Source organism: Boeremia exigua (genome assembly GCF_020726555.1).
Source record: "Boeremia exigua strain MPI-SDFR-AT-0100 chromosome Unknown C7974scaffold_6, whole genome shotgun sequence".
NCBI lineage: Eukaryota > Fungi > Ascomycota > Dothideomycetes > Pleosporales > Didymellaceae > Boeremia > Boeremia exigua.
Genome location: NW_025763523.1, coordinates 1,769,845 through 1,793,059, shown reverse-complemented (window position 1 = coordinate 1,793,059; position 23,215 = coordinate 1,769,845). Strand labels below are relative to the sequence as shown.

The 23,215-nt window shown below is 59.4% G+C and overlaps 10 protein-coding genes across 10 annotated transcripts; 4 read left to right on the top strand and 6 right to left on the bottom strand.

The window, feature by feature from the left end:
* The first annotated feature begins 202 nt into the window (after positions 1 to 202).
* C7974DRAFT_454425 (glycoside hydrolase superfamily) lies at positions 203 to 2,844 on the top strand. Its single transcript, XM_046145908.1, has 3 exons — positions 203 to 716; positions 875 to 984; positions 1,029 to 2,844. The coding sequence occupies exons 1-3, from the start codon at positions 455 to 457 to the stop codon at positions 2,409 to 2,411; spliced, it is 1,755 nt and encodes a 584-aa protein (XP_045997378.1). The 5' UTR covers positions 203 to 454; the 3' UTR covers positions 2,412 to 2,844.
* Positions 2,845 to 4,642: 1,798 nt separating this feature from the next.
* C7974DRAFT_394791 (uncharacterized protein) lies at positions 4,643 to 7,686 on the bottom strand. Its single transcript, XM_046141927.1, has one exon. The coding sequence runs from the start codon at positions 7,673 to 7,675 to the stop codon at positions 4,682 to 4,684; it is 2,994 nt and encodes a 997-aa protein (XP_045997377.1). The 5' UTR covers positions 7,676 to 7,686; the 3' UTR covers positions 4,643 to 4,681.
* Positions 7,687 to 8,149: 463 nt separating this feature from the next.
* Positions 8,150 to 10,371, top strand: C7974DRAFT_189805 (uncharacterized protein). The gene is made up of 3 exons (XM_046136569.1): positions 8,150 to 8,391; positions 8,437 to 9,005; positions 9,048 to 10,371. The coding sequence occupies exons 1-3, from the start codon at positions 8,201 to 8,203 to the stop codon at positions 10,172 to 10,174; spliced, it is 1,887 nt and encodes a 628-aa protein (XP_045997376.1). The 5' UTR covers positions 8,150 to 8,200; the 3' UTR covers positions 10,175 to 10,371.
* Positions 10,372 to 10,457: 86 nt separating this feature from the next.
* C7974DRAFT_424623 (uncharacterized protein) lies at positions 10,458 to 13,170 on the bottom strand. The gene is made up of 5 exons (XM_046144436.1): positions 12,928 to 13,170; positions 12,765 to 12,883; positions 11,351 to 12,720; positions 11,106 to 11,195; positions 10,458 to 10,954 (listed from the first exon to the last, which is right to left on the bottom strand). Exons 1-5 carry the CDS (start codon positions 12,990 to 12,992, stop codon positions 10,628 to 10,630), a joined length of 1,971 nt encoding a protein of 656 aa, XP_045997375.1. The 5' UTR covers positions 12,993 to 13,170; the 3' UTR covers positions 10,458 to 10,627.
* Positions 13,171 to 16,333, bottom strand: C7974DRAFT_394783 (P-loop containing nucleoside triphosphate hydrolase protein). Its single transcript, XM_046141926.1, has 4 exons — positions 16,139 to 16,333; positions 16,040 to 16,055; positions 15,903 to 15,960; positions 13,171 to 15,850 (listed from the first exon to the last, which is right to left on the bottom strand). Exons 1-4 carry the CDS (start codon positions 16,144 to 16,146, stop codon positions 13,401 to 13,403), a joined length of 2,532 nt encoding a protein of 843 aa, XP_045997374.1. The 5' UTR covers positions 16,147 to 16,333; the 3' UTR covers positions 13,171 to 13,400.
* A 194-nt stretch (positions 16,334 to 16,527) lies between these two features.
* On the top strand, positions 16,528 to 16,956 carry C7974DRAFT_394781 (uncharacterized protein). Its single transcript, XM_046141925.1, has one exon. The coding sequence runs from the start codon at positions 16,533 to 16,535 to the stop codon at positions 16,761 to 16,763; it is 231 nt and encodes a 76-aa protein (XP_045997373.1). The 5' UTR covers positions 16,528 to 16,532; the 3' UTR covers positions 16,764 to 16,956.
* On the bottom strand, positions 16,935 to 18,130 carry C7974DRAFT_189717 (uncharacterized protein). Its single transcript, XM_046136568.1, has 3 exons — positions 17,954 to 18,130; positions 17,744 to 17,892; positions 16,935 to 17,695 (listed from the first exon to the last, which is right to left on the bottom strand). Exons 2-3 carry the CDS (start codon positions 17,802 to 17,804, stop codon positions 17,070 to 17,072), a joined length of 687 nt encoding a protein of 228 aa, XP_045997372.1. The 5' UTR covers positions 17,805 to 17,892; positions 17,954 to 18,130; the 3' UTR covers positions 16,935 to 17,069.
* An 892-nt stretch (positions 18,131 to 19,022) lies between these two features.
* C7974DRAFT_394778 (ATP synthase subunit 9) lies at positions 19,023 to 19,884 on the bottom strand. Its single transcript, XM_046141924.1, has 2 exons — positions 19,771 to 19,884; positions 19,023 to 19,664 (listed from the first exon to the last, which is right to left on the bottom strand). Exons 1-2 carry the CDS (start codon positions 19,832 to 19,834, stop codon positions 19,333 to 19,335), a joined length of 396 nt encoding a protein of 131 aa, XP_045997371.1. The 5' UTR covers positions 19,835 to 19,884; the 3' UTR covers positions 19,023 to 19,332.
* A 1,056-nt stretch (positions 19,885 to 20,940) lies between these two features.
* On the top strand, positions 20,941 to 21,711 carry C7974DRAFT_434112 (P-loop containing nucleoside triphosphate hydrolase protein; the record flags this gene model as incomplete). The annotated part of the gene is made up of 1 exon (XM_046144976.1): positions 20,941 to 21,711. The coding sequence occupies one exon, from the start codon at positions 20,941 to 20,943 to the stop codon at positions 21,709 to 21,711; it is 771 nt and encodes a 256-aa protein (XP_045997370.1).
* On the bottom strand, positions 21,704 to 23,203 carry C7974DRAFT_394774 (uncharacterized protein). Its single transcript, XM_046141923.1, has 3 exons — positions 23,123 to 23,203; positions 22,182 to 23,070; positions 21,704 to 22,124 (listed from the first exon to the last, which is right to left on the bottom strand). Exons 1-3 carry the CDS (start codon positions 23,170 to 23,172, stop codon positions 21,834 to 21,836), a joined length of 1,230 nt encoding a protein of 409 aa, XP_045997369.1. The 5' UTR covers positions 23,173 to 23,203; the 3' UTR covers positions 21,704 to 21,833.
* Between the last annotated feature and the right edge of the window lie 12 nt (positions 23,204 to 23,215).

Here is a 23,215-nt window from a genome sequence, read left to right as displayed (position 1 = left end):
CTAAGCTGCACAACTGCTTCTTCGGGTTAGCCGCCGCTCGATCCCCACACTCCACAATGTAAAGAAGATTCCTCCCTTCCCAAGCAGAGACAAAGTTCCATGCACGTTACTCGGTCCGAGAAGGCTCGTACCGGTCTGCTGCTCGAAAGATAGATTGCGAGTCGGTGTGAGTGGCCTGTTCTCGGACCGCGGCGCTAGCGGGGAATGGCTGTCAGGCACGACGCAGCTCCGCACATGATCGTTCGAACTCCGCGAATGACCGGAGTCCGAATTGCCTTGTATCATGATTCATGGGAGATGGGCAGACACTGCCGGTCGATCCTCTCGCATCCTGATCCAAGACCTACGTACGCAACGCGGTGCTGAGAGGAAAACGTCAGCTATATATTCGGCGTAACACAACGCAAACCGGACCTCATCAGAACTCGAGTTCGGTTCATCAATACGCATCAGTATGATGTTCTTCAAGGCTATTGTTGCCTTTTTGCTCCAGGCCTCGTCCCTGGTCGCGGCTGCAGACACGGCTGCATGGAAATCCCGCAGCATCTACTTTGTACTCACAGACCGCATCGCCCGCAGTAGCAGCGACACTGGAGGCGGCTCATGCAGCAACCTCGGGAAGTACTGTGGCGGTACCTTCCGGGGTCTCGAGTCGAAGCTCGACTACATTCAAGGATTGGGCTTTGACGCCATCTGGATCACGCCCGTGGTAGCAAGTATGTAGCAGTATCAAAGTGTTGGAGTTGGCCACAATCAAACGTTTGATAGCGTGAAGACCAGTAGAAGCCCGTAGAGGCCTTAGCCTGGTCGTCACCATCAAATATCTGATGTTGCCAACTCCGATGCCCACCACTTCACAAGCTGACCTCAGCAGACAGCGCAGATGGATACCACGGGTACTGGGCCCAGGACCTGTACGCCATCAACTCCAACTACGGCACTGCCGCCGACCTGAAGAGCCTCGTCAGCTCGGCCCATGCAAAGGTAAGAGCACACCCCGGTACCCCTGCGCGGACTGACCCGTCCAGGGCATGTATGTCATGGTAGACGTGGTAGCGAATCACATGGGATTCGCAAACATTGCCGACAACCGTCCCGCGCCGCTGAACCAGGCGTCCTCCTACCACTCGGCTTGCAACATCGACTACACGAACCAGAGCAGTATTGAAAACTGCCGCATTGCCAACCTACCGGATCTCAATACGCAGAGCTCGGAGATCCGTACTCTCCTGAATACCTGGATCAGCTGGCTTATGAAAGAGTATAGTTTTGATGGTGTTCGCATCGATACCGTCAAGCATGTTGAGAAGGACTTTTGGCCCGGCTTCGCCAACGCTATTGGGGCCTACTCCATCGGCGAGGTCTGGGACGGTAATCCAACCTATCTTGCTGGTTATGCCGGCTTAATGCCGGGCCTTTTGAACTACGCGGTTTACTACCCGATGAATGCGTTTTACCAACAAACCGGCTCCGCTCAAGCCCTGGTTGATATGATCAACACCGTGAGCTCTACCTTCCCCGATCCCGCCGCCCTTGGATCGTTTATTGATAATCACGATAATTCCCGTTGGTTAAACGTGAAGAACGACCAGACCTTGTTGAAAAACGCCCTCGCCTACATAATCCTCGCCCGCGGCATCCCCATCCTCTACTACGGCACTGAGCAAGGCTACGCTGGGGGTGCCGATCCCGCAAACCGCGAAGACTTGTGGCGCAGCTCCTACTCCCGCACCACCCCCCTCTACACCGCCATCGCACGCCTCACAGCAGCCCGCAAAGCCGCCGGCGGCCTCGCCGGAAACGACCACGTCCACCTCTACGTCGCGAGCAACGCGTACGCCTGGAGCCGCGCGGGCGGGAACCTAATCGTGCTGACGACCAACGCGGGGAGCAGCTCGAACGCCCAGCACTGCATCAACACGCAGCGCGCCAACGGGCGCTGGACCAACGTGTACGGCTCCGGCACCGTGACCTCGGACGGCAATGGGCAGGCATGTATCTCCGTGTCCGCAGGCGAACCCGTCGTCTTGCTCGCCTCGTCCGCAACGCCCTCCACCACGCTGCGCACGTCCTCCACCCCCGCCCCGACAATATCGTGTCCCGCCACCGTCGCCGTCTCGTTCACCCACCGCGTCGCCACCGTGCCCGGCGACACGATCCGCATCGCAGGCTCGACGGCGCAACTCGGCAGCTGGAGCCCCGCCGCGGCGCCGGCGCTCAGCGCCACGCTGTACACGGCCAGCAATCCGGTGTGGAATATCACGCTGCGCATGGCGGCGGGACAGGCGGTGTCGTACAAGTTCGTCAAGGTGGCGAGTGGCGGCGCGGTGACGTGGGAGAGCGATCCGAACCGTGCGTATACGGTGCCGGGGTGCCAGGCGGCTGCTAGCGTGGCGAGCTCGTGGCAGTGAGGGCGGGAGCGTGGGGGCATGTGGCAGTGGGTCTGGGAACGTGGGAGTGCGCACGTGGTAGTAGGCATGTGGCAGTGGGTTTGCGAAGGTGGTGGTACGAACCTAGCTGTGTAGCCGGGGGATTGAACACGAAGTGACTGGGAGATTCGAACTTGCGTACATGGGTAGTACATAGCAACATCAACACCGGTTTTGTTTTTTGTTTCTCCACACACACAACCAGCCCAGCCCACGCCGCAGCAAAAGCCGCATCGACGAGGCCCTATAATCCCATGAACTCAGGCGCGCCCAAAACGTGTACACCTCGGAACCCCTCAAGAACAGCCCAGGCCCCTTCGCCCGTGGCTCAAATGCCGTGATGTGTGTGTCCCACCAAGCCATCTCCGAGACATATACACCATGCGCCACACACATATATGACCCACGAGCGCACTGTCCGATCATAACACCCTAACCAGGCTAAACCAAACCAAACTGAACCAACCCAACCCAACCCGACCCATGCATCTCCGACACCGCAGACACCCCATCACCAGTCCCCCAGAACCACAGCAAGACTCCCCTCCACGCAGCCCCACGTGACGCGAGCAGGCCACAACGTCTCCACCCACGTCCTCCACGCTCTCCGCCACGAGCTCGGCGCTGGATAGTATCACTGCGCCCGCCCCGTTCCGTAGCGCAGGGGAGGTTCTGCGACATAGTAGCACGAGTATTGTAAAGTTGGAATGATGTTATAGTAGCGCTATTCAGTGACTACGATAATCTGCATCTACGTATATCGTACGCTGCATCAAGCGTTGGTATATTTCGAGTCTGCGTGGGCTGTCTGCTTCTGTGCAGAACTGAGGTTGGTTGGGTATAGACACCTTGGTTGGGTATAGGCATGTTTTGGGGTCTGGTGTGTACACACTGGTAGACTGCGCTGCCAATAGGGATGGAGACAGTGTGGCTGGACGCGGAGGGTGAGGGCTCACTTTTTTGCACTCCACGCGTTGAGTCACAGTGTCAACGTTGGGATCTAAACACGTTGAATCCAATCCACTCTCAAATTACATCACTATGAATTCGTGATAACATGCCTTGAACAACCTAATGTAATCATCGGCGGTGCATGTAGACCCCCTTCACCTATACAACACATTGCGCAGTGCAGCTACGTATACGTACTATAGTAGCAACCAACAAACCATTTTGCTATCAGTGAACTCCTACATTATCGTAACACTCTACAAGAAATTTCACTAGACGTTGATAGCTAGTCAGAAGCCCTTACTACCTATAAGTACATCTCTGTTCTATAGTTAGGGGGATCTGCACGTTCTTACACGCACTGATGTATTGACTTCTTGAACCATGTCTGTAGGCACATAGTACTACATCACAACCCCGCCCCTGCGCAGGCCCAGTCCAGTCAGCTAAGCACCGCGCTGTCGCGATCTACTACGATAACAACGATCTCCAAGTACGAAGTGACGTACACCCACGTTCGCTGTCTGGCGTTTAAGCGTTGACCTTTTTGGAGCTACGTTGAACCTTCTGCAGCTGCTTCAGACCGGCCGCAGATACTCTAGACGTACAGTTGCTGCGGGTTTGATGTAGTTGCTGCGAGTTTGCTGTGGTTGGCTTGGAGTCTTGTAGTTGCCATCGTTGCTTCAAACTTTCATAGCCCCCTTGAACCCCCAAAGTCCCAAAGTCGCCTCAAACCTCACACTCCCCTCTAAATTCACGGTGATGTGCGATGTGGCGCGGGAGAACGTAGTATACTGGTGACTATGTTGTGGTGGGTACTGTGCTCTTACTATACTCGTGCTACACTCCTACTCGTGATATACGTACTATACTACTACTGTACTCTACTATACTCCTACTCGTACTATATTCGTCCTATACTCTTACTGTATTTGTCCTATACTCTTACTATACGTTTACTGCACTCCTACACTCGTACTATACAAATCCCGAGCTAGCCAGCCGGGGTTCTAGTCTACATCTATCTATCTATTCGGGGTGTGCGCGGGAAAACGCGCTGATTTACAATACATGATTCGTACACATACACATCGCTCGTCGGGGGCTGGAGATGCTCCCGGACAGTGCAAAGTACAGATCAGGGCACTCCCAGACACTGCCAAGCACTCCGCGATACACTCCAGGATACTCCAGGATACACGTCCAAACACTCCGAGATACACCCAGATACACCCATATACACCCAAATACACCCAAATACACTCCCAGATACACACCCACCGCCTCCTCGCCACCCCACCTCACTCCCCCACCCCAAAATACCTCTCCTGCAACCCATCCCCCGTGCGCGGCATCGTCTCAACCGCCCTACAAACCAGCGGCGCCCTCTCCTCCAAAACCTCTCTCATCCACCTGCCCTCGCTAAACCCCGCCCCGCCCCTCTCATCCTCCTTGACCTGCTTGAGCGCCCTCGCAAGCACGACCAGCGTCTTGTATCTGGGCACCACGGTATTCCGTTTGATGTCGTAGTGGCGCAGCTCCATCCACTGGTACCCGCGGCGGTCTGTGCGGACGAAAAAGGGCGCCAGGCTGCGCCAGCCGGGGAAGCGCGGCATGAGATACGTCTCTGCGACGGCGAAGGCGGAGACGAGGTGGCCGTGGTCGGCGAGGGCGACGACGAACTCGTTCCAGGTGAAGTTGTCGATGGCGAAGCCTTTTAGTAACAAATCGCGCATGGCGAGCTGGGCGCGGGTGATGAGCGGCGCGGCGGCGGGGTGCGAGGGCGGGTGCCGGTTGATGAGCGAGCGGATGTAGATGCGGGTCGCGCGCGTGATGATCTGGCGGCGGTTGTGCGCGATGCGGGACTCGGCGAAGCGCTGCTGGACCACGGGGTCGGTCAGGCTGGTGCCGTCGGGCGCGGCGGGGTCGGGGAACATGATCTGCTGGAAGGTTTTGATCAGGCGTGACGACGACTCGAGCACCTGGGCCCAGCACTTTTCGACCTCGGACCACTCTTTGGCGCGGTAGTGGGCTTCCATGACGGCGGTGATGAAGTTGGTCGGCGCGTCGAAGTCGGTGGGCTCCATGGTGGCCTCGGCTTTGGCGAAGAGGTCTTTGCAGATCTGGTAGGCGCCGCGGGTGTTGTACAGCGTGATGAGCAGGCCGTAGTAGGATGCCGGGACGACCGACTGCGTGTGGGCTTCGATATAGCGGTTGTGGTTGGGCTGGCGGTGGGCAATGTCCTGGCCGACGTCGCCGGACGTCAACATGCCGCGAAGTAGAGTCTCGACATGGCGCAGGTGGCGGCGCGGGTTGTCGTTCTTGGCCTTGAGCAGGCGCACCAACTCGGACATGCCGATGGTGTTGATGGAGGCCTGGCGCGAGCTGATGGTCTGGTTCACATTGCGCTCAATCATGCGCTCGTGGGCGTCCAGCGCCAGGTCCCACTGCCCCTCCTTCAGGAAGCCGGTCATGACAATGGCGTAGTGGATAGCCTCAACGCGCAGGTTGTGCTCGGGGAGGGTCACCTTTAAAATCTTGTAGGCGGCGTTGGTCTGCTTGATCTCGATAAGGGCCCGCATCAGACTGGCAAAGGTGACGTTGTCCAGCGGGATCTGGTTGTCGACCATCTCGCGGTACAGGCGACGGCCGTTGGCCACGTCGCCCCGCAGGGCGTAGTACTGGATCATGATGTTCCACGTATGGGTGAGCGGGTGGCCGGTCAGCAAGCCCCCCTTCCACTGCTTCAGCATGCCCTGGGCAATCTCCTCTGCCGCGCCGATGTCTTCTGCATTCAGAAACGCCTGCACATAGCCGGAGCGGGCACGGACATCTCTATCCAGAGGGACGTCAAGCTGCTTGGCTCGCGAGTACAGCGACTCAAAGGCTTCGATGTCGCCGCGATTGGCGCACATGTCAAGCATGGGGCCGAAGGTGTGGACGTTTGGCTGCAGGCCGGCGTCCAGGGCCCGGTTGAAGGTTTCGAGGGCGCCGTCGAGGTCGTCGGCGCGCACGTAGGCGAGGAGCAGGGTGTTCCACATGTACTGGTCGGGGACGAGGCCGAGGTCGTGGATGCGCTGGAAGGCAGCCAGCGCGCCCGGAACGTCAGCGCGCCGAGCGTGGACGTAGACGAGGGCATTCGCCTGCTTGTGGGTGAGGGTGTTGGTGGAGGATTGTACCGCGGCGAAGTACTCGTCAACACGGGCAACGTCGCCGTGCTCGGCGTAGATCTGCAGCAAAAGCTGCAGCACCGGGGGCGTGAGCGGCTTGCCGGGGTAGAAGGTTCGCATGTCTGCGACCAGGTCGTTGACGCGGTCCAGACTGGAGTGCTTGCCGTGGCTGTTGAGGATGGAGGTCAGCAGGGGGAGCTGGGGCGGCAGCGGCTTCCAGGCGGGATCGTCGACACGCTCGTAGAGGTACCACTGGCGGTAGCGGCGGTACAGCTCGAGGTGCAGCTTGCGCTGGTTGGTGTAGACGCGGTAGCGCTCCAGCTTCAGCATGGAGGTGATGGCGTGGTGGTAGCTGGCGTCGGGCGGGATGTCCAGCTCGTGCAGGTCGTCGAAGAGCTTCGTGAACCAGTCCCAGATGTGGTCATCATTCGGCTTGCGCACGTGCAGGACGCGGTCCATGACGTGGGCGACGAAGCTCTGGACGAAGGTGATGTATAGCTCCGTGCGCTTGGGGTCGGCGGTGAGCTCGGACTTGTGGCGGCGGATGTAGAAGAACAGCGACTGCAGGTGCTCGCGGATCTCGGGCAGCTGGGCGGCGTCGTGCCAGATCTCGGGCAGGGTGGCCTGGCCCCAGCGGATGCGGTAGGTGGTGCGCTGGCGGTCGATGGAGAAGCGGGCGCGCTTGACGTAGTAGGCGTAGACGCGGATGACGAGGTCCCACTGCTCGTCGGCGACCAGGCGGCGCAGGAGGGCGTTGGTGCCGAGGTCGGGCACGTGGTTCTCGTACTCGACGAAGCGCGCGCCGTGGGCAGCGTCGCGGTGGCGGGCCATGGCCGGGCCCACCTGGCCCAGGGCCGAGTGGGCGACGATGGTGGCGCGGTAGGCGGCGGCGGTGCGGGCGCCGACGGGGAGCTGGTCGAACAGCTGGGTGACGCGCTCGGGCACGGCGGGGTCGAGGTCGACGGTCAGGTAGTCGAGCAGCGGCAGGATGACGGGCGGGCCTCGGGCGTCGGGCGGGAGGGCGCCGTAGAGCAGCCAGGCCAGCTCCTGCTTGCCGGGCTCCTTGCGGCGCAGCAGCTCCTCCAGCACGTCGTAGGCCGACGCGCCCGCCAGCCGCTCGCCCATCTCCTTCTCCGCCTCGGCCACGGCCGCGTACTGGGCCTCCCCGGCATCCACCTCCACACGGCGGGCCGTGGCATAGCTGCGGGCGGCGGGGCGGCGGTCGCGCAGCGCGAGGCGCCGCAGCAGGGCGAGGCTCTTCTCGGGGTACAGGAAGTCGAGGGCGTCGCTGCTCGAGGCATTGGCCGGGCGGTCGCTCGCACCGCGGCGGTGGAGGGCGTGCAGCGGGCGCACGCGTGGGCAGTCGAGGCGGGTCGGGCGCAGGAGACGGCCGGACTCCAGACACGTCGGGCGCAGCAGTCGTCCGCCGGATTCAAGGCATGTCGAGGCGCGCTCGAGCATCGGGGAGCAGTACGCAAAGCAAAACGCCGGCAATGCAGAAGAGAGCGTGGGTGCGGACGAGGGCGACGCGGGTGGCAAGGCGCGTGCGTGCAGAGCTGCCAAAATTTGGACATGTATGATGCCAGCACTCTGCCGCCGCTCACCGCCCGCCAGCTTACACCTCGCCGCCCCGCGCAGCCACCGCACACCATGGATCTCACCAAATTCGTCGTCGAGCGCCGCGAGGCCGCCTTCCTGCTGGGCGACTATGCGTCGTACCGCGCCCAGCTGACCCGCCGCCTGCGCATTGTGCAGAAGAAGCTGGGCCGCGCGACCCCCAAGAATGCCAGATACGCCGCAAAGGCCGCCGTGACGCCCGCCGACGTCGCGGCCAACATCGAGTGCGTCCGGATATGCGTATCATGTGGGCTGTGCTGACCCCGCAGGTTCCTGCATCTCCTGCTGCTCGCCGCCGAGCGCGCATGGGCGCACGCAATGGCCATGAAGGCGCTGCACTCCGAGGACAACGCCGCCCAGCGCATCACCGGCTCGACCCGCCGCCACATCCTCTCGCGCCTGCACAAGGCCGTGCAGGCCGCGCGGGAGATTGTCGTGCTGCTGGCCGACCCCGCGAGCGGCGCCTCGCCGACGGACGCCCTGGAGGCGCGGGCCTACGAGTTCGCCCTGGCCGGCGCGCTGGAGTTTGAGAAGCAGGCCGAGGGCATCAAGACGGGCGCGCCCCCGCAGCGCTGGGACGCCTGTCTGGCCAGCTTCGCCGCCGCCCGCGTGCTGTACAGCGCCCTGCACCGCGCCACGCGCCAGGACCTGTTCAAGGACGTCCTGTCCGCCACCGTCGACCCCAGCATCCGCTACGCCGCCTACCAGAACCGCATCCCGCGCACCGTCGGCGTGCCCGCCGTCGCCCTCAAGTACTTCCCCAAGGACGCTGAGCTGGCCGCCGCCGTGCAGAAGATCGACCCCGCCGCCCTGCAGGAGGACGCCGCCACGGCATCGAGTAAGTTATGTATTTGCACACCCCGACTCTGCTGACCTCCAGCCTCGCAAATCACCTGGCGCGGCCGCACCGCTAACATCGTCGACGCCGCTATCGGCGCTGCCCTCGCCGCGACCGACGCCGCCGCCCGCTCCCTCCAGTCCACCGCGTCGTCGACCCCCAAAGACCGCGCCGCCGCCTACGACGCCGTGCTCACCGCCTCCCAGGACGCCGTCGACGCCACCCGCCGCGCCATCGACGAGCTCGAGAAAGAAAGCGTCCCCGAAGCCGACCCGCGCATGCAGGACCTCCGCGTCACCAGCCTCGCCACCTCGTACGCCCTCATCTCGTGGCGCATCGGCCGCAACCGCGTGCTCATCAGCGCCGCCGACGGCCTGACCTTTGCCTCCGCGTCCCGGCCCCGCAAACACGCCGCGCCCGATGCTGCCCCGCGCCCTGAGCCCCCCGGCCGCACCCTCGCCCGCCTGCGCGAGCGCACCGCGCTGTATGATGCGATTACCCAGAGCATCGACGCCATCGCCGCGCTGCCTGGTGCTGCCCGCGACGCCTCCTTCACCGCCGAGCTGGCCGCCCAGCGCGCCTACTTCTCCGCGCTCAAGTGCGTGAACCTCGCCCGCGCACACGCGCTGCTGGCCAACCCGACCGCCGCGCTCGCCCTGTGCAGCCGCGCCCTGGCCCTCGCGCCGGCTATCACTACCGACGCCGATGCCGATACCGACGCCGACGCGGCGCCCTCACTCGCCGTCTCCGCCCAGCAAGCTGCGACGCTGAAAACCACGCTCACCCACCTAACCGCACACTACCGCGGCGTCGTCGCCCTGGGCCAGCTCACCGCCGCGACCCCGGCGTCCGCCAAGTCCGCGCCCACGGCCCCGGTCGTCGAGCGCCTCAACGCGTTCCCCCCTCCCGCCGCCGCGGGTGCTGACGCCGCGCTGCAGAATCTGGTTACCTGGCCGCCGGCGCTGAGGGCGGTGCCGGTGAAACCGCTGTTTTTGGATGTGGCGTGGAATTATGTTGGGTATCCTGGGAGGCAGACGCAGACGCAGGTGGAGGAGACGAGGGGTGGGGCTGGGGAGGGAGATGGAGGGGAGAAAGAAGGGGAGAAGGAAGAGAAGGAGAAGGAGGAGAGGCCTAAGGTTAAGAAGGGCTGGTTTAGCTTTGGGCGGTAGATGCAGATGCGAATGCAGCGGGATCGAGAGCTTGAGAAGAGCTTGAGAAGAGCTTGAGATGTATCGTAGGATGTGGTGCGTTGTGCGTATGGCTTCCGGTGCTGCTCCAACGTGCCATGCTATGCTATGCTATGCTGTACTGTGCTGTGCACACGTCTTCCAACATTGCGCTTTGCGATTCTCGTCTGTCCCACACCAACTCTCCTCGCGCCCTGCTATGCGTCTACACTCCGCTTCCCCGTGCTGAGTCTCGCGTGACGGGTATCGTGCTGTGATGTACTGTGATGTAACAGACTCTAGCATTCACTGCTGTACTGCTACTGCTATACTGCTACTGCTATACTGCTATACACACCTCCTCGCCCCCCTTCTATACTATGCACTATGCCTTGTCTACACCACGTCACGCCAGCCCCTCCCTCCATTCCAACCTCCATCTTCCATCCGCCAGCGCTACAGCCACCGGTCCTCGTCCTCGGCGACGTCCATGTCTACATCCGCATCGTCTACCCCACCATCTGCCTCGCCCACCCCACCCGCCTCTGCATCCGCACCCAGCGTCCCCGCCGACGACGCCGGACTCCCATCTCTGCGCCCATCTGCCCCCCTCTTTCCATCTCGGCCTGTAACCCCACCTGCAGTCTGGTCTGTGGCCGCACCTGCAGCGGTGCTTTGAGACGTGGATGCATGTGCACCGCGTGCGTCGGCGAACAGCTCGTTGGGCGCCCATTCCATGTCCAGCGGGCCGAGGGAGGGGTGGTTGTGTGCTGTGTCGATGAACTGCGGGGGAGTTAGGGTTGCGGAGCGACGGATGGGGATGGGCGGGACGAGTAAAAGACCGGGCAGTATGGGGACGAGTGGAAGACCGGGAGGTATGGGGACGAGTTGGAGATCGGGAGGTATGGGGGCAAAGGGACAACGGGAGACTCACAGCTTCGGCCTGGTACCGCTCTGCGAAGCCGACGACCAGCGCGTCGGGCTGCGAGGGGTGCACGTGTGTGGCCACGACGCCGGGGGTGTTCTGGGGGCGCGTTAGCAGGTGGTATGCCGTAACGCTGCGCAGCGCAGCTGGGTGCATCTCGTTGCGTCGATCCAGCACCGCGTGGATATCCCGAATCCTCCCTCTCTCACTAGCTTGACAACACCCCAAGAAGACATGACAAGAAAGTAACTCACCAGCAACACAACCCTCACCCCCTCGTCCCTCGCACTCCCCGCCTCGACCCCCTTCACCACGACCCCCCTGGGCCGGTTGTCCAACCGCCGGACCCCCGTCCGCGGCCCGCCGCGCCCGCGAAACGCGCCTCGGGGCCGCGCATAGGGCCGGCCGTACACGCCGCCACCCGCCGCACGATCCGCCCCCGCTCCCGGCCCAGCAGCGTGCCAGTGCGCGGCATCCTGGTGCGCGGCGTCCTGCTGTGCGAACAGCGTGGCGGCCTCGGCCTGCAGCACGGCGAGATCGTCGCCCGCGTCCTCGGCACCCGCCACGCCCGCGATCTGGCGCCGCACGCGCGCGATCTCGGCGTTGGTGTGCTGCAGCTTGCGCTCGATATCCGCGGCGGCGGCTTCGGCGGCCTCGAACTTGGCGCGGCGCGACTCGAACGCGGCTTGTGCGGCGGCGAGGCGCGTGGCGGCCTCTTCTGGCGTCTCTTGTGGGACAGCGTCGGCGGGGCGGTCCGTGGACGGCGGGTAGGTCAGCGTGACGAAGCGGTTGTCGAAGATGGGCTTCGGGCTGGTGTGGGCGGCGCGCGCGGCGTCGGGGTCTGCGTAGGAGAGGAGGGCGAGGCGCGGGGGGTGTAGGGTGATGCTTGTGAGGGCGCCGAAGGGCGCGAAGAAGGCGCGGATGGCGGGCTCGGAGAAGTGGGCTGCGGGGATGTTGTCGAGGACGAGGGTGGAGGACGGGGCGTCGGGGCGGGCGTGGGCGGGCGCGGGGCCGTCGACTTCGTAGTCTAGGCCGTGCGAGTACGGACACAGCGACCCGGCGGCGCAGTAGCCTTTGGTGTCGTAGTCGGCGCAGCGGATGGGGGCGCCGTGGGCGTCGAGGGAGGACAGGCCGGGCATGCCGGGCAGGTTGACGCCAAAGGCAGCGGCCATGGCGAGAAAGGCCATGGGGTTCCCGGGGTCGAAGGGGGGGACGTCGCCGAAGCCTGGGTTGAACGGGGGCATGGGCGCAAAGGCGGGCGCGTGGGCGTTCAGGCCGCGGCCATTCTTGCCTCTGCGCGCCGTCTGCTTGGCCGGCCGGTCGCCATTGTCGCGCGCCTGGCTTGCGTCCCGCTCGTTCTGCTTGCGCTTCCGCGACGCTGGCTGCGCGGAGGCTCCGGTCGGGCGGTCGGGCAGACGGTGACGGCTCGCAGCCGGGCCTTTGGGCGCATGAAGGGGCGCCGTCGAGGCGTGCGGGTGGGGGAGGTACTCGGCGGTCGAGGTCCCGACTATCGACGGAATTGGCGCTGTCGCGCTGGCGCTCGCGCTCGCGCTCGTGCTCGTGCCCGGGGCATAGCCCTTGCTCTTCAGGGTGCGGATGACTTCGTCGACAAAGGGCGCCGTGTCTGCGAGGTCAGCTCGCTCCGCCCGTCAGCCCGCGCGCACCTACTGTCCTGCAAGAAGTCCGACAGGCTTTCTAGACAGTTGCGCCGGATGCTCGCATCTGTGTCCTTGGTCGTGACCAGCGCGACCACGTAGTCGGCGAGCACCTCTGCGTCGGCGTCAGAGCTGCGCACGTCAGTCGGTGCCAGCACATCTGAGCACAAGCCTACATCGTCTCCAGCTTGGGCAGCACCCAGCGCTTGAACACATCCGCATCTTCTTCCGGCAGCAACATGCTCGCGTGGCTCGCATGCGTCGAGGTAAAGTTACGCTCACGCAGGTTGAGTTGGAGTTAGACTGCCGCAGCTCAACGCGTCGCGCGTAAAACGTCAGAGCTTGACCCGCACTCACATGACAGCCCCGCGTGTGTCAAAGCATTTACTTAGTTTTAGAAATCACCATCATCATTTGAGAATATGTGCACCGAGTTCGATTCTTGCAAACTACACTACACGCTGAACGGCAAGGAAAGGGTCATCATCCGTAGCTTGGTCCAAGCCAAGAACCCGACCGTCCATGGGCAATGCCCGGACCGACATTTGCTTGCTCTGGTGCTAAGCGCCATGCGTATCAGCCGAGGCCTGCAGCCCACAACTGTCGGGCTCCAAACGAAAGGGAATCTAAAACTTTTGATAGCCTTCGTTTACAACTTGTCGTAGTAGTTGCTGAGATCAGGTACCTCAACCTTGATACCCTTGCGCTTACGCATATCAGCAACAATCTTACCAGGCAGCGTGGTGTTGTCAAGCGGCGAGCCACCCTGGAGGATCTGCCAGTGGTCGAAGACCAACTGGGGGAAGGCCTGGCCGGCAGTGTTGGAGCGGAGATCGGCAGTGAAACCGAACGACTCGTTGACGGGGAGGTAAGCCTTGATGTTGAAGAGGGGCGTTCCGACACGCTGGTTCTCCTCGAAGACGTGACCTCTCCTGCGGGTGAGGACACCGTAGATACCACCCATGGCCTGCTCGGGAACCTGGATCTCGACGAGGTAGACGGGCTCCTGGAGAGCGGGCTCGGCGAGGAGAGCAGCAGCGTACAGGACACGGCGGGTGGTGGGGATGATCTGACCACCACCACGGTGAATGGCATCAGCGTGGAGAGTGACATCCATGATGTTGAAGCGGACGGAACGCATGGGCTCCTCAGCAACGGGACCCTCCTTGGTGGCCCACTGGAAACCGGAGACAACGGAATCCTTGATTTCGTTGAGGTACTGGACAGCCTTGCTCTGGTCGACCAACAAGTTGGCGCCAGTGGTGTCGGGACCGAAGCACCAAATCTTACGGGCATCGGTGACGTCCCAGCCGTGCTCGTCGGCAAGGATACGGGCACGGGCCTTGAAATCGTCACGGGGACCGATCTTGCCGGCCTCGATGGCCAGGGAGACCTCCTCGTCAAGGGGCTGGGCAGTGACGTAGAGACGGTTGTGCTTGTTGGGCGACTTGGACAGAGCAGTGATGCTCGATGTGCCGCTGACGGTCTCACGGTACTGGACGACGGGGTCGGAAACACGGAGAGGGACACCAGCGTGGTCCTCCTCGAGATCCTTCAGGCAAATCTCCAAGTGGAGCTCACCGGCACCGGCGACAACGTGCTCACCGGAGTCGGAGATGTAAGTCAGGACACAGGGGTCGGACTTGGAGAGACGCTTCAGACCCTCGACAAGCTTGGGCAGATCCTGGGCGTTCTTGACCTCGACGGAGCGCTGAACGACGGGGGAAACGGAGAACTTCATAACCTTGAGGTTGTGGGCAGTCTCGTTGGTGGTGAGGGTACCAGACTTGAGCAAGAACTGGTCGACACCGACAAGACCAAGAATGTTACCGGCGGGGACATCGTCGATGGGCTCGACGAAACGACCCATCATGAGGACGGTACGCTGGATGGCCTTGATGAACAAGTCCTCCTTCTTGCCGGGGACGTAGTTGGGACCCTGGATGCGGACCTTCAGGCCGGAGCGGACGGTACCGGCGAAGACACGACCGAAGGCGTAGAAACGGCCCTTGTCGGAGGTGGGCACCATCTTGGAGACGTACAGCATGAGGGGACCCTTGGGGTCGCAGTCGCGGATGGCGATGGCGTTGACATCGTCGTGGGGACCCTCGTACAGGGTCTCCATGCGGTACTTCTGCGCGGTGGCGGGAGAAGGAAGGTGGAGAATCATCATCTCGAGGAGAGCGTCGGCAGCGGGAAGGAACTTGCGCATGACGACCTTGAGGAGAGCCTTGCCCTCGAAGTCCTTCTCGTCGCTGGTGAGCTTGATCTCGAGCTTCTCGAGGAGAGTGGGGATCTCGTCGGTCTTGAAGTTCATGACCGCGTTGAAGATGCGGAAGATGGGGTCCAAGATGAACTGGTTGAAAGCACGCTCAAGGGGCTTACCCTCGTGTGTGCCAACCTTGGTCCACTTCTTGGTCTTGGGGTTGAAGTAGGAGTCGCCCCACAGACGCTCGCACATCTTGTTCTTGTCGACACCGAACTTCTTGGCGTACCTGGTGGCGAACTGGCGGATGGTGAAAGCCCATCCGTGCAGACCGGAACCGAAGGCAATGGTACCCTTCTCGGGGTAGACCTGGACGTCACCGAGAGACTTGTCGTAGTATGTGGCAATGACGACGTTGACCGACTCAATGACACGGGAGAAGTTCTGGTACAGGTCCTCCTTGGAGACCTGGAGCTCGAGAAGAGCACGATCGACCTTGTTGATGATGACAACGGGCTTGATGCGCTCACCGAGAGCCTGGCGGAGCACAGTCTCGGTCTGGACGCACACACCCTCGATGGTGTCGACGACGACAAGGGCACCATCGGTGACACGGAGAGCAGCGGTGACTTCGGAGGAGAAATCAACGTGACCAGGCGAGTCGATCAAGTTGATCAAGAACTCGTTCTTCTCGGTCTTGATGGGGATATCGGCCATATCCTCGGGGTCCTGAAGCTGGGCGAACAGGGAGATGGCGGTGGACTTGATGGTCACACCACGCTCCTGCTCATCGGGACGGGTGTCGGTGAAACGGGCGGAACCCGCGTTGGCAGCCGAGATGATACCGGCACGCTGGACGAGCGAGTCGGTGAGGGTGGACTTGCCGTGGTCGACTGGCGGGGTAGGTCAGCGCTGCCGGCAGTGATGGAACTGTGTGTTGCTTACCGTGGGCAATGACGGACATGTTACGGATGTTCGCCGGGTTGTCCATGAGACCACGGATCTGGGCGCTGTTAGCATCTGGTCTTCGGCGGGGTCGAATATCGTCGCATGATGGCGGGGCATGTGTGCGCGCAACGTACCTCCTCGGTGGTGAAGCTGGCGGCATGTTAGCATCGTGTCCCGTCAATTACATGCATGCTCGAGCTTCCGACGTCTCGCAGCAGCGTGGCGGCACTTACTTGACCATATTGGCGGTGTTGTGGCTGTCTTCTCTTACGAAAATTCAACGGTAGTGGACGAAGACCCCGCGCTGGAGGTTTCGGATCTAAGGGTTGCAGGAGATGTCTCTGGCGGATGGACCAGGAGACGGAGCGCTCTGCAAGATAGAGGCTTTGACGTTGGCGTGCGTTGCAACGAGAAAAGAAGAGAGCGGGCACTGCAAAGCTTTTCTAATGAAGGGTGCGGGGCGATGCTGCTCGCGCTAGTGCCTTCTCGCTAGAGAGGCGCTTTCCACATTAGGCCGCGAATTTCTCCAATCGCTGGCAACGCTGCCAGCTTCCAGATTGCCGCCCTTTTCTGCGCCCTGGGAGCAGACGGAGCCTGAAGCTCTCCGACGCTGCGATGCTCAGCCTTATGCTCTGCCCTTTGTGTGTTGTGCTTATTGCTGGTGCTGTGGTAGAGATGCTTACAATTGCGACTACACGCAACGGCCCAACACCTGATTGGGTATCGGCGGAGCACGATCGTCGTTCCATGTCGAGCATGCTCCGAGTCTCACACGTATCAAGTCTGGTGGCAGAAGGGCAGCATTTCGGAGGGCCGTCCTGCGCCCGTTTGCGTCAACCTGGTGTGTCAACCTTGTGAAGAGTCAACATGCATTCCACACTACGTGTTTTGCCCCAAGTGCGGTGTGGCTGGTCTGGAGGTGTGGTGTGAGGCTGGAGCTCGATGAAGGTCACATGCACAGCAGGATCAGCAATCAAATCTGCCGTAATCAATCTCCGCTAAACCCGCTTGTGTGTAGACTTCTTGACATGTATATTCAACCAGCACCGTGACAATCTCAAGTGCATCAGTCGATGATGTTCCATTTACAAGAATGCCTATATACAATTGTACTAAAATGAACTGGTATCTCGCCATTAAGCTTCATTTGCTACTCCATCAGCCCTAAGCCAACCAACGCTTGGCCAAACCCTGGGCCGCCTTCGCGTCCTCGGGGTTGTTCTGAGCCAGCGCGGCGAGGATGCTGGCAACGTCATCCTGCCTCCTCTGGATCGCGCCCTTGGCTGCCTCAGCATCCTCGGGGTTGTTCTGCGCCAGTGCAGCCAAGATGGACGCAACGTCGTCCTGGGGCTCGCGCTTAGTAGAAGCAGGCTTGCCTGCACCCTGGCGAGCCGCAGCAGCATCGTCGGGGTTGTTGGCCTCAAGGGCGGCGAGAATGGAATCGATGTCACTCTGCGACTGGCGCTTGGTGGCGGCCGGCTTACCTGCGCCCTGGCGAGCAGCAGCAGCGTCATCAGGGTTGTTGGCCTCAAGGGCGGCGAGGATGGAGTCAATGTCGCTCTGAGATTGACGCTTGGTGGCGGGCTTGGTACCCTGACGAGCCGCAGCCGCATCGTCGGGGTTGTTAGCTTCGAGGGCGGCCAAGATAGAGTCGAGGTCGCTCTGGGGCTCTGGAGCGCGAGCTCGGAGCTTGACGTTCATGACGGCTGCGGCGGCGTCGGCGTCCTCGGGGTTGTTCTCACGGAGAGCCTCGAGGATAGCTGCCACATCCTGCTGAGGGTCGCGCTTTGCTGTGGTACGTGAGTAACATGTCAGTGACGCGGCCAAGTGTCACACACCAGAGGAAGCAAGAACAGCGCTAGAGAAAGCTGCGGCAGTGATGAAAGTAGTGAACCTCATATTGACTGATTAGGAAGTTGATATAGATTGAAGAATGAACAGAACGTGACCGGCACAGGATTACAAGATGATACGAATGATGGGGAAACTGGCTCAATCAGCCTCAAGACGCTGGCGATATATACGCCTCCCGCAGAGTTACCGCTGACAAGCTTTGCTGCAGGAAAGTCGAAGCTTGGTATCAGTCCTAACACTGTGCCAGCACGCTGTGACAATCTGCGCGCCGAAAGCAGAAGTCAAAGAGACCGGACCGGCGCATCTCCCGTTGCAGACATGGATGACTCCTAGTGTCTGCTTTCTGTGTGGCTTCGGCGTGAAATGCTCTTGTTGTGCTTGTTTCGGAAACAGGCTCGAAACCGGACCTGAAACATCGCGATTTCGATGAGCTCACAACAAGGCGCTGCATGAAGACCAGGTCAAATCCGAACAAGCAGGCAGTGATTCTGGTCGCCGTACTTCCTTCTATGTTGCGTACTCGCTGTCACGGCGGGGCGACTCCATCCAGGGCAGGCTGGTGTGTTTTTCTACCCTGCTCTTGTAGAGCTCTCGCTGTCAATGCAAGGCCGTCGTCTTTGAATCGAACCATTTCTTATGATTGTAGTGATATATTTCACATCGTGGATACGTGTTCGTTGCTACGACCGACTGTGGGATGAGGTGGAGGTTACGGTGGAAGGAGCGATAGGAAGAATACCCGCACGGCGCACGGCGCACGGAACAAGCTGTCGTCTGTTTGAATCGGAGTCAGCATCGCGAATCATGAGCTGACGGCCAGCACGTACCACATCGAAGCAGAGCCAACTCCTGCCATGTGGGCAGGTTAGCGAGGATATGAGGATGCGGGCAGGAGATGGTGTTAGTCTTTGTGTGTATTTGACGTTTCCAAGGTCTGCACGACTGTTACGTTCTCCTACCTAGTTGGAGCTGCTGTCGCCCACACATGCCCTGTGTCCTTGGTAGCTTGATCTCCGCTACCAGCGTGGAGGTGGTGAAGCTGTGCCCATCTGCCAGCCCATTGGCATTCATCTGTCCGTCGGCGAGGCGATGTGGGGTGCGAACAAGACATCGAGATACACGGATGCTTGTCGGCGACGTTGTGTTGGGCGTCAGCGGCCGTCTTCGTCACAAGTGCTTTGGATGAGGTTGCGCAAGCTTGGCAACTAGCAGCCAGGTCGCTTCAGCTACGGAGCTCCAGCATCAATTGACAGCCGAGGGTCATCAAAGTCACATCAATTAGATTTGGTATGTATTCATCATAGTGAATTGAGCCGATTGAGACGGGTATCAGCTCTCCGCACACGTCACTGCTTCCGATGGAGCCTCCGCAATGCACCCTCGAGGAGGACAAAACTTCAGTGGTAGCTTGCTCTTCAGATTGCTCAGTCTAAAGTACATGTTTTACACAATCTGACCGGCCACTAGAGGTAGAAAGGAGGTCTCCCTATGCACACACCCATCCACGAAAGTTTCCATCCAGCGACCCAGACCGTTGACCCCGTGTCAACATAGCCCACTCTTGTGCACATATCTATGCGACGTAGAGGAGCAAGAAGGACATCATGAGGGCGAAGAGACCAGTAGCCTCAGCGAAGGCGAAACCGAGAACGGCGTACTGGAAGAGCTGACCCCTGAGGGAAGGGTTGCGGGCAACACCCTGGATGAGGCCACCGAAAACTGTGCCAATACCGACACCAGCACCGGCAAGACCGATGGTAGCGAGACCGGCACCCTGGATCTTAGCGGCAGCGACCATGGCGGCAGCGGTGGACTCGGCGACGATGCCACGCTTCTGGATGACGTTGCGGGCGGCGTTGTTGCGGAAAGCGGAGCGGGCAGCAACGAGGCTGTTCTGGGGGCGGGCTGTAGATTACATGTCAATGGCTGTCTGATGGAGCTCAATGGCTTCGATTGATGGATTTGATGCAAGTCCTGCGGGTGCAGGCGGTTGCGATCAGGCGCGACGTACCAGCGGTGGTGAGGCTGCGGCTGGCCACACGGGCAGCACCGAAAGAACGAGCAATGGCAACCATGGTGATGGTGTTGGTCGTTGAGTGGAGATGAATTGGGTGATGAGGAGGTGGATGGAGGGTGATGGAAGCTGCGATGCGAGGTTTTCAGCAGGGCAAGCTCGACGACGCTAAGGCCAGAACCGGGTGCTGCACGGAGCATTTTGCCACGTGACCGGGTCGCTCCTGGCTCTACTTCCTCACGGCATCGCCTCGCCAACACTCTCATCACTTCGTCGACATCTAGGAATGTTGCCTTCATTTCGACCTGCAATTCCGTCTACTGTTAGCTGTAGGAGTGCGCTGTAGCGTTGCCAATGGCTGTATCACTGATTGTTTACCTCGTGAGTTGCGCTTGTCGCAGCTCCAGCCCCGCAACACCGACTTCTCCACACTTGTGCTTTGACTTGCAATCCACGGCGTAACAAACGGCAACGAATATAGTAACATGCTCATAGGTTGCTCGTCGCACGTTACTGGTGTGCTAATTTCGAAATTTCAATTTTGGTCGCATCATCTAACGTCGATATTGGTCCAACCTCCACCAGAATCACTATTATCTAACAAGAGGCACATGATGTCCGTCTTCATTGTTGGAGGATCTCTTCCTGCTTCGCAAGCAAATAATATAGAAACGTACTTTGAGAAACGATTACTTACCAAATTCTCATATGCTGCTGACATGTCGACTCAAACTCTAGACGCCTTTACTATCTCACATGTCCGTTCGATCTGCAGAAAAATAATAATTCCAAATACACACCAACAACGGCTTCAAAACTTGGCGACGCTACATATTGTTTGTTCTCTGAGCCAGGACAGAGGTATTGCAAAATAGTAGTTATGCTGATGTTCACATCTTGTCAAGTGTTTGTTCGGCCAGTATCAACACTCAAGTACAGTGTCACATCGATCTCTCAGTTGGTTGAGTTCAACCAGTCCTTCAGAGGCTGTAACATAGCGGAAAGCAGAGTATTCGCTCAAATGAGCAACGCAGTCTGCGTTCTTCACACTGACCAAGTCGTGATCCTTACCTTGGCACTGTAAGCACTACGCACTTGCATCCTGGGCAACACCTCAAGATGACGACCTCGATGATCCTGACACAACCACCCCGCAACTCACTCGCAATGGGTGCTCAACCATCATCACCAAAGCCTGGCACCGATATACAGGTCATTGGCGCCGGCCTCCCACGCACAGGAACCGCCTCTTTCAGCCGCGCCCTGAGCATCCTCCTCGACGCCCCAGTCTACCATGGAGGTACACAAATAACCCTCGGCCCCTCTTCACACATCAAATCCTGGATAAGCGTGCTCACACAATGGCCGCCACAATCTCCGTCAGCCACGCAAGCCATCCAGACACAAGTCAAAATGCGCTTGGAAGGTTACGCAGCAGTCACAGACTCGCCCTGCAACGGCCTGATTCCGGAGTTGCTCACCCTCTATCCTGACGCAGTGGTGATATGCACAGTCCGCGACCCGGATGCGTGGGTCAAGAGCATGGCAACTGTGGCCAACGCCGCGACACTCTGGTTTCTGCGCTTTGTGCTCTTCTTGCTGCCTGGTATGCGGCACTTTCCCACCTACATCAATCTGCTGCGCAAGCAGTGGATCGTGCTGTACGGAAAGCCCGAGCCAGTTACAACAGAGCACTGGGAAACTCATATGGCCTATTTGAAGCGCACAGTGCCGGAGGAGAGGCTGGTGTTTTTCGATGTGAAGAGTGGGTGGGAGCCACTGTGTAAAGTGTTGGGGAAAGAGGTGCCAGAGGTCGAGTTCCCAAAGATCAACGATGGCAAAGCAATTGAGGAGCTTACGGAGAGATTCATTGCGAAAGGGCTGATGTACTGGGGCGCTGTACTGGTGATTGCTGGATTATGCGTGGCTAGGTTCTAGTATGCAAGAACTTGGTAGATATCTTCATATCTATGCTAGACCAGGGTTGTTTTAATACTCGTTTGGTTTTACCACTCCATAACCACTCCACAACAGCCCACCCTGTCAACAATATCTTGCATCTAATCCTCGACGATGAACTCACTCGGGGACTTCTCAATCAGTGCTTGTGCCACGTGGGGATGGTATGGCCTCCCTCTCGGCCAGTACGACCCCTCCACAACAGAGATAGAGCTCGTCCTTTCGCGGAAAATGTCTTTGACGCCCCACCGCATAGACTGAAAGTCCCCAAGAGAGTCGCAACAGTACCCTCCAAGCCCCAGCGTTCCTGGGTTGTGAATGTCCTTACTTGGTACTGGGATAACCCAGAAGTCTTGGCTCCAGTCGTGGTTAGGCTGCTGTCTGGCTTTCTCCTGTGTTTTGTCAGTGTCAAAAAATCCTCTTGGTCGAAGAATGTGCACTGATCTTACGTAGTCCCATTGTTCTTTAGTTAGCTTGAACAGCCCTGTATAATTTTTGGGGAAGCTCATGAGGGTGTCATCGACATGCGTAACCCTGACGGTAGTGTGATCGCGGTCGTGGATCAGCTCGTAAACCATGTTTCGGACTGTTTGTAAATAGTTCACAACACTCCCTAGCAGCATTTCTTCGGAGTACACACGATCCCTACTTAGGTTTGAAATAAGGACGACCTCGATTTCCAGCTGATGTGGGGTTGATGATAGCATCCTCGACCGGAACCTCTGCAAAGACTCTACCGTGTATCGTAGGAGAAGCTCCTCTTCAGTAAATTGCTTCAGCCGGTCATTTGTATGAGGTCCAATGACCTTTGCTCCTTCGTGAAAGTGCTCAAACTTGACCCGTATCTGCAGATCGTGAATGTGATCAATCGGCACGAAGTCAGTGGCTAGTCCATCAGCACCCAACCTCACGGCTGAACAAAGATCGTCTAGACCGCCTTCGATATTGCATACAGAGAAGCTATTGTTCTTGTAGTACGTCTTCAATGTTTCAAGCACGACTTCTTCGCTCATGTAGCTCGGGTCGAATATGTAGTTCTGAGGTAAGAGAAGGCCGTCTTGTGGATGCAGGTCATGATCGATTCTGGTTTGACCATCCCCAAGATCAGTTTGCAGGTCTCCAGTCCGAGGAAAATACTGTGTATCGGAGTAGGCGGGTTCATTATTTGCGTGTGGCTTGTATGTCCGAAAGTGATAGTAAGGTCCAATGGGAACTTGTCGGTCTTCCAAACACAGATAGCTGTATATGAGATCTCGTAACTCAGACGGGAGTTTCTTGTGCATCATCTTGCTGATACCGAGGCATTCTGCTCGGGCCACATGAATTGCAGCAGCCATGCTTCAAGGAATTAGTAAATTTGTGTCTTCGTTACGGCAGCAATTTAACCTACTCTTGCTGCTTCTGCGGTGGCAGCTCATGAGTATCTAAAATACTAGACATTTGATCAGAAAGACGTTTTGGTAATGTTGAGACACTCTGAGTG

Excerpts from the sequence above, each read along its gene's own strand:
- C7974DRAFT_454425 (XM_046145908.1), top strand. The coding sequence starts at position 455 with ATGATGTTCTTCAAGGCTATTGTTGCCTTTTTGCTCCAGGCCTCGTCC. Across the intron at positions 717-874 it reads GATCACGCCCGTGGTAGCAA|ACAGCGCAGATGGATACCAC; the intron begins GTATGTAGCAGT and ends TGACCTCAGCAG. Across the intron at positions 985-1,028 it reads TCAGCTCGGCCCATGCAAAG|GGCATGTATGTCATGGTAGA; the intron begins GTAAGAGCACAC and ends TGACCCGTCCAG.
- C7974DRAFT_394791 (XM_046141927.1), bottom strand. The coding sequence starts at position 7,675 with ATGGGCGAGCGGCTGGCGGGCGCGTCGGCCTACGACGTGCTGGAGGAG.
- C7974DRAFT_189805 (XM_046136569.1), top strand. The coding sequence starts at position 8,201 with ATGGATCTCACCAAATTCGTCGTCGAGCGCCGCGAGGCCGCCTTCCTG. Across the intron at positions 8,392-8,436 it reads GACGTCGCGGCCAACATCGA|GTTCCTGCATCTCCTGCTGC; the intron begins GTGCGTCCGGAT and ends CTGACCCCGCAG. Across the intron at positions 9,006-9,047 it reads GGACGCCGCCACGGCATCGA|CCTCGCAAATCACCTGGCGC; the intron begins GTAAGTTATGTA and ends GCTGACCTCCAG.
- C7974DRAFT_424623 (XM_046144436.1), bottom strand. The coding sequence starts at position 12,992 with ATGTTGCTGCCGGAAGAAGATGCGGATGTGTTCAAGCGCTGGGTGCTG. Across the intron at positions 12,884-12,927 it reads CTGCCCAAGCTGGAGACGAT|CTCTGACGCCGACGCAGAGG; the intron begins GTAGGCTTGTGC and ends TGACGTGCGCAG. Across the intron at positions 11,196-11,350 it reads GGGTGAGGGTTGTGTTGCTG|AACACCCCCGGCGTCGTGGC; the intron begins GTGAGTTACTTT and ends ACGCGCCCCCAG.
- C7974DRAFT_394783 (XM_046141926.1), bottom strand. Across the intron at positions 15,851-15,902 it reads CATGTCCGTCATTGCCCACG|TCGACCACGGCAAGTCCACC; the intron begins GTAAGCAACACA and ends CTACCCCGCCAG.
- C7974DRAFT_394781 (XM_046141925.1), top strand. The coding sequence starts at position 16,533 with ATGCTCTGCCCTTTGTGTGTTGTGCTTATTGCTGGTGCTGTGGTAGAG.
- C7974DRAFT_189717 (XM_046136568.1), bottom strand. The coding sequence starts at position 17,804 with ATGAGGTTCACTACTTTCATCACTGCCGCAGCTTTCTCTAGCGCTGTT. Across the intron at positions 17,696-17,743 it reads CGCTGTTCTTGCTTCCTCTG|CAAAGCGCGACCCTCAGCAG; the intron begins GTGTGTGACACT and ends CACGTACCACAG.
- C7974DRAFT_394778 (XM_046141924.1), bottom strand. The coding sequence starts at position 19,834 with ATGGTTGCCATTGCTCGTTCTTTCGGTGCTGCCCGTGTGGCCAGCCGC. Across the intron at positions 19,665-19,770 it reads CCGCAGCCTCACCACCGCTG|CCCGCCCCCAGAACAGCCTC; the intron begins GTACGTCGCGCC and ends TGTAATCTACAG.
- C7974DRAFT_394774 (XM_046141923.1), bottom strand. The coding sequence starts at position 23,172 with ATGTCTAGTATTTTAGATACTCATGAGCTGCCACCGCAGAAGCAGCAA. Across the intron at positions 23,071-23,122 it reads CCACCGCAGAAGCAGCAAGA|CATGGCTGCTGCAATTCATG; the intron begins GTAGGTTAAATT and ends AATTCCTTGAAG. Across the intron at positions 22,125-22,181 it reads CTAAAGAACAATGGGACTAC|GAGAAAGCCAGACAGCAGCC; the intron begins GTAAGATCAGTG and ends GACAAAACACAG.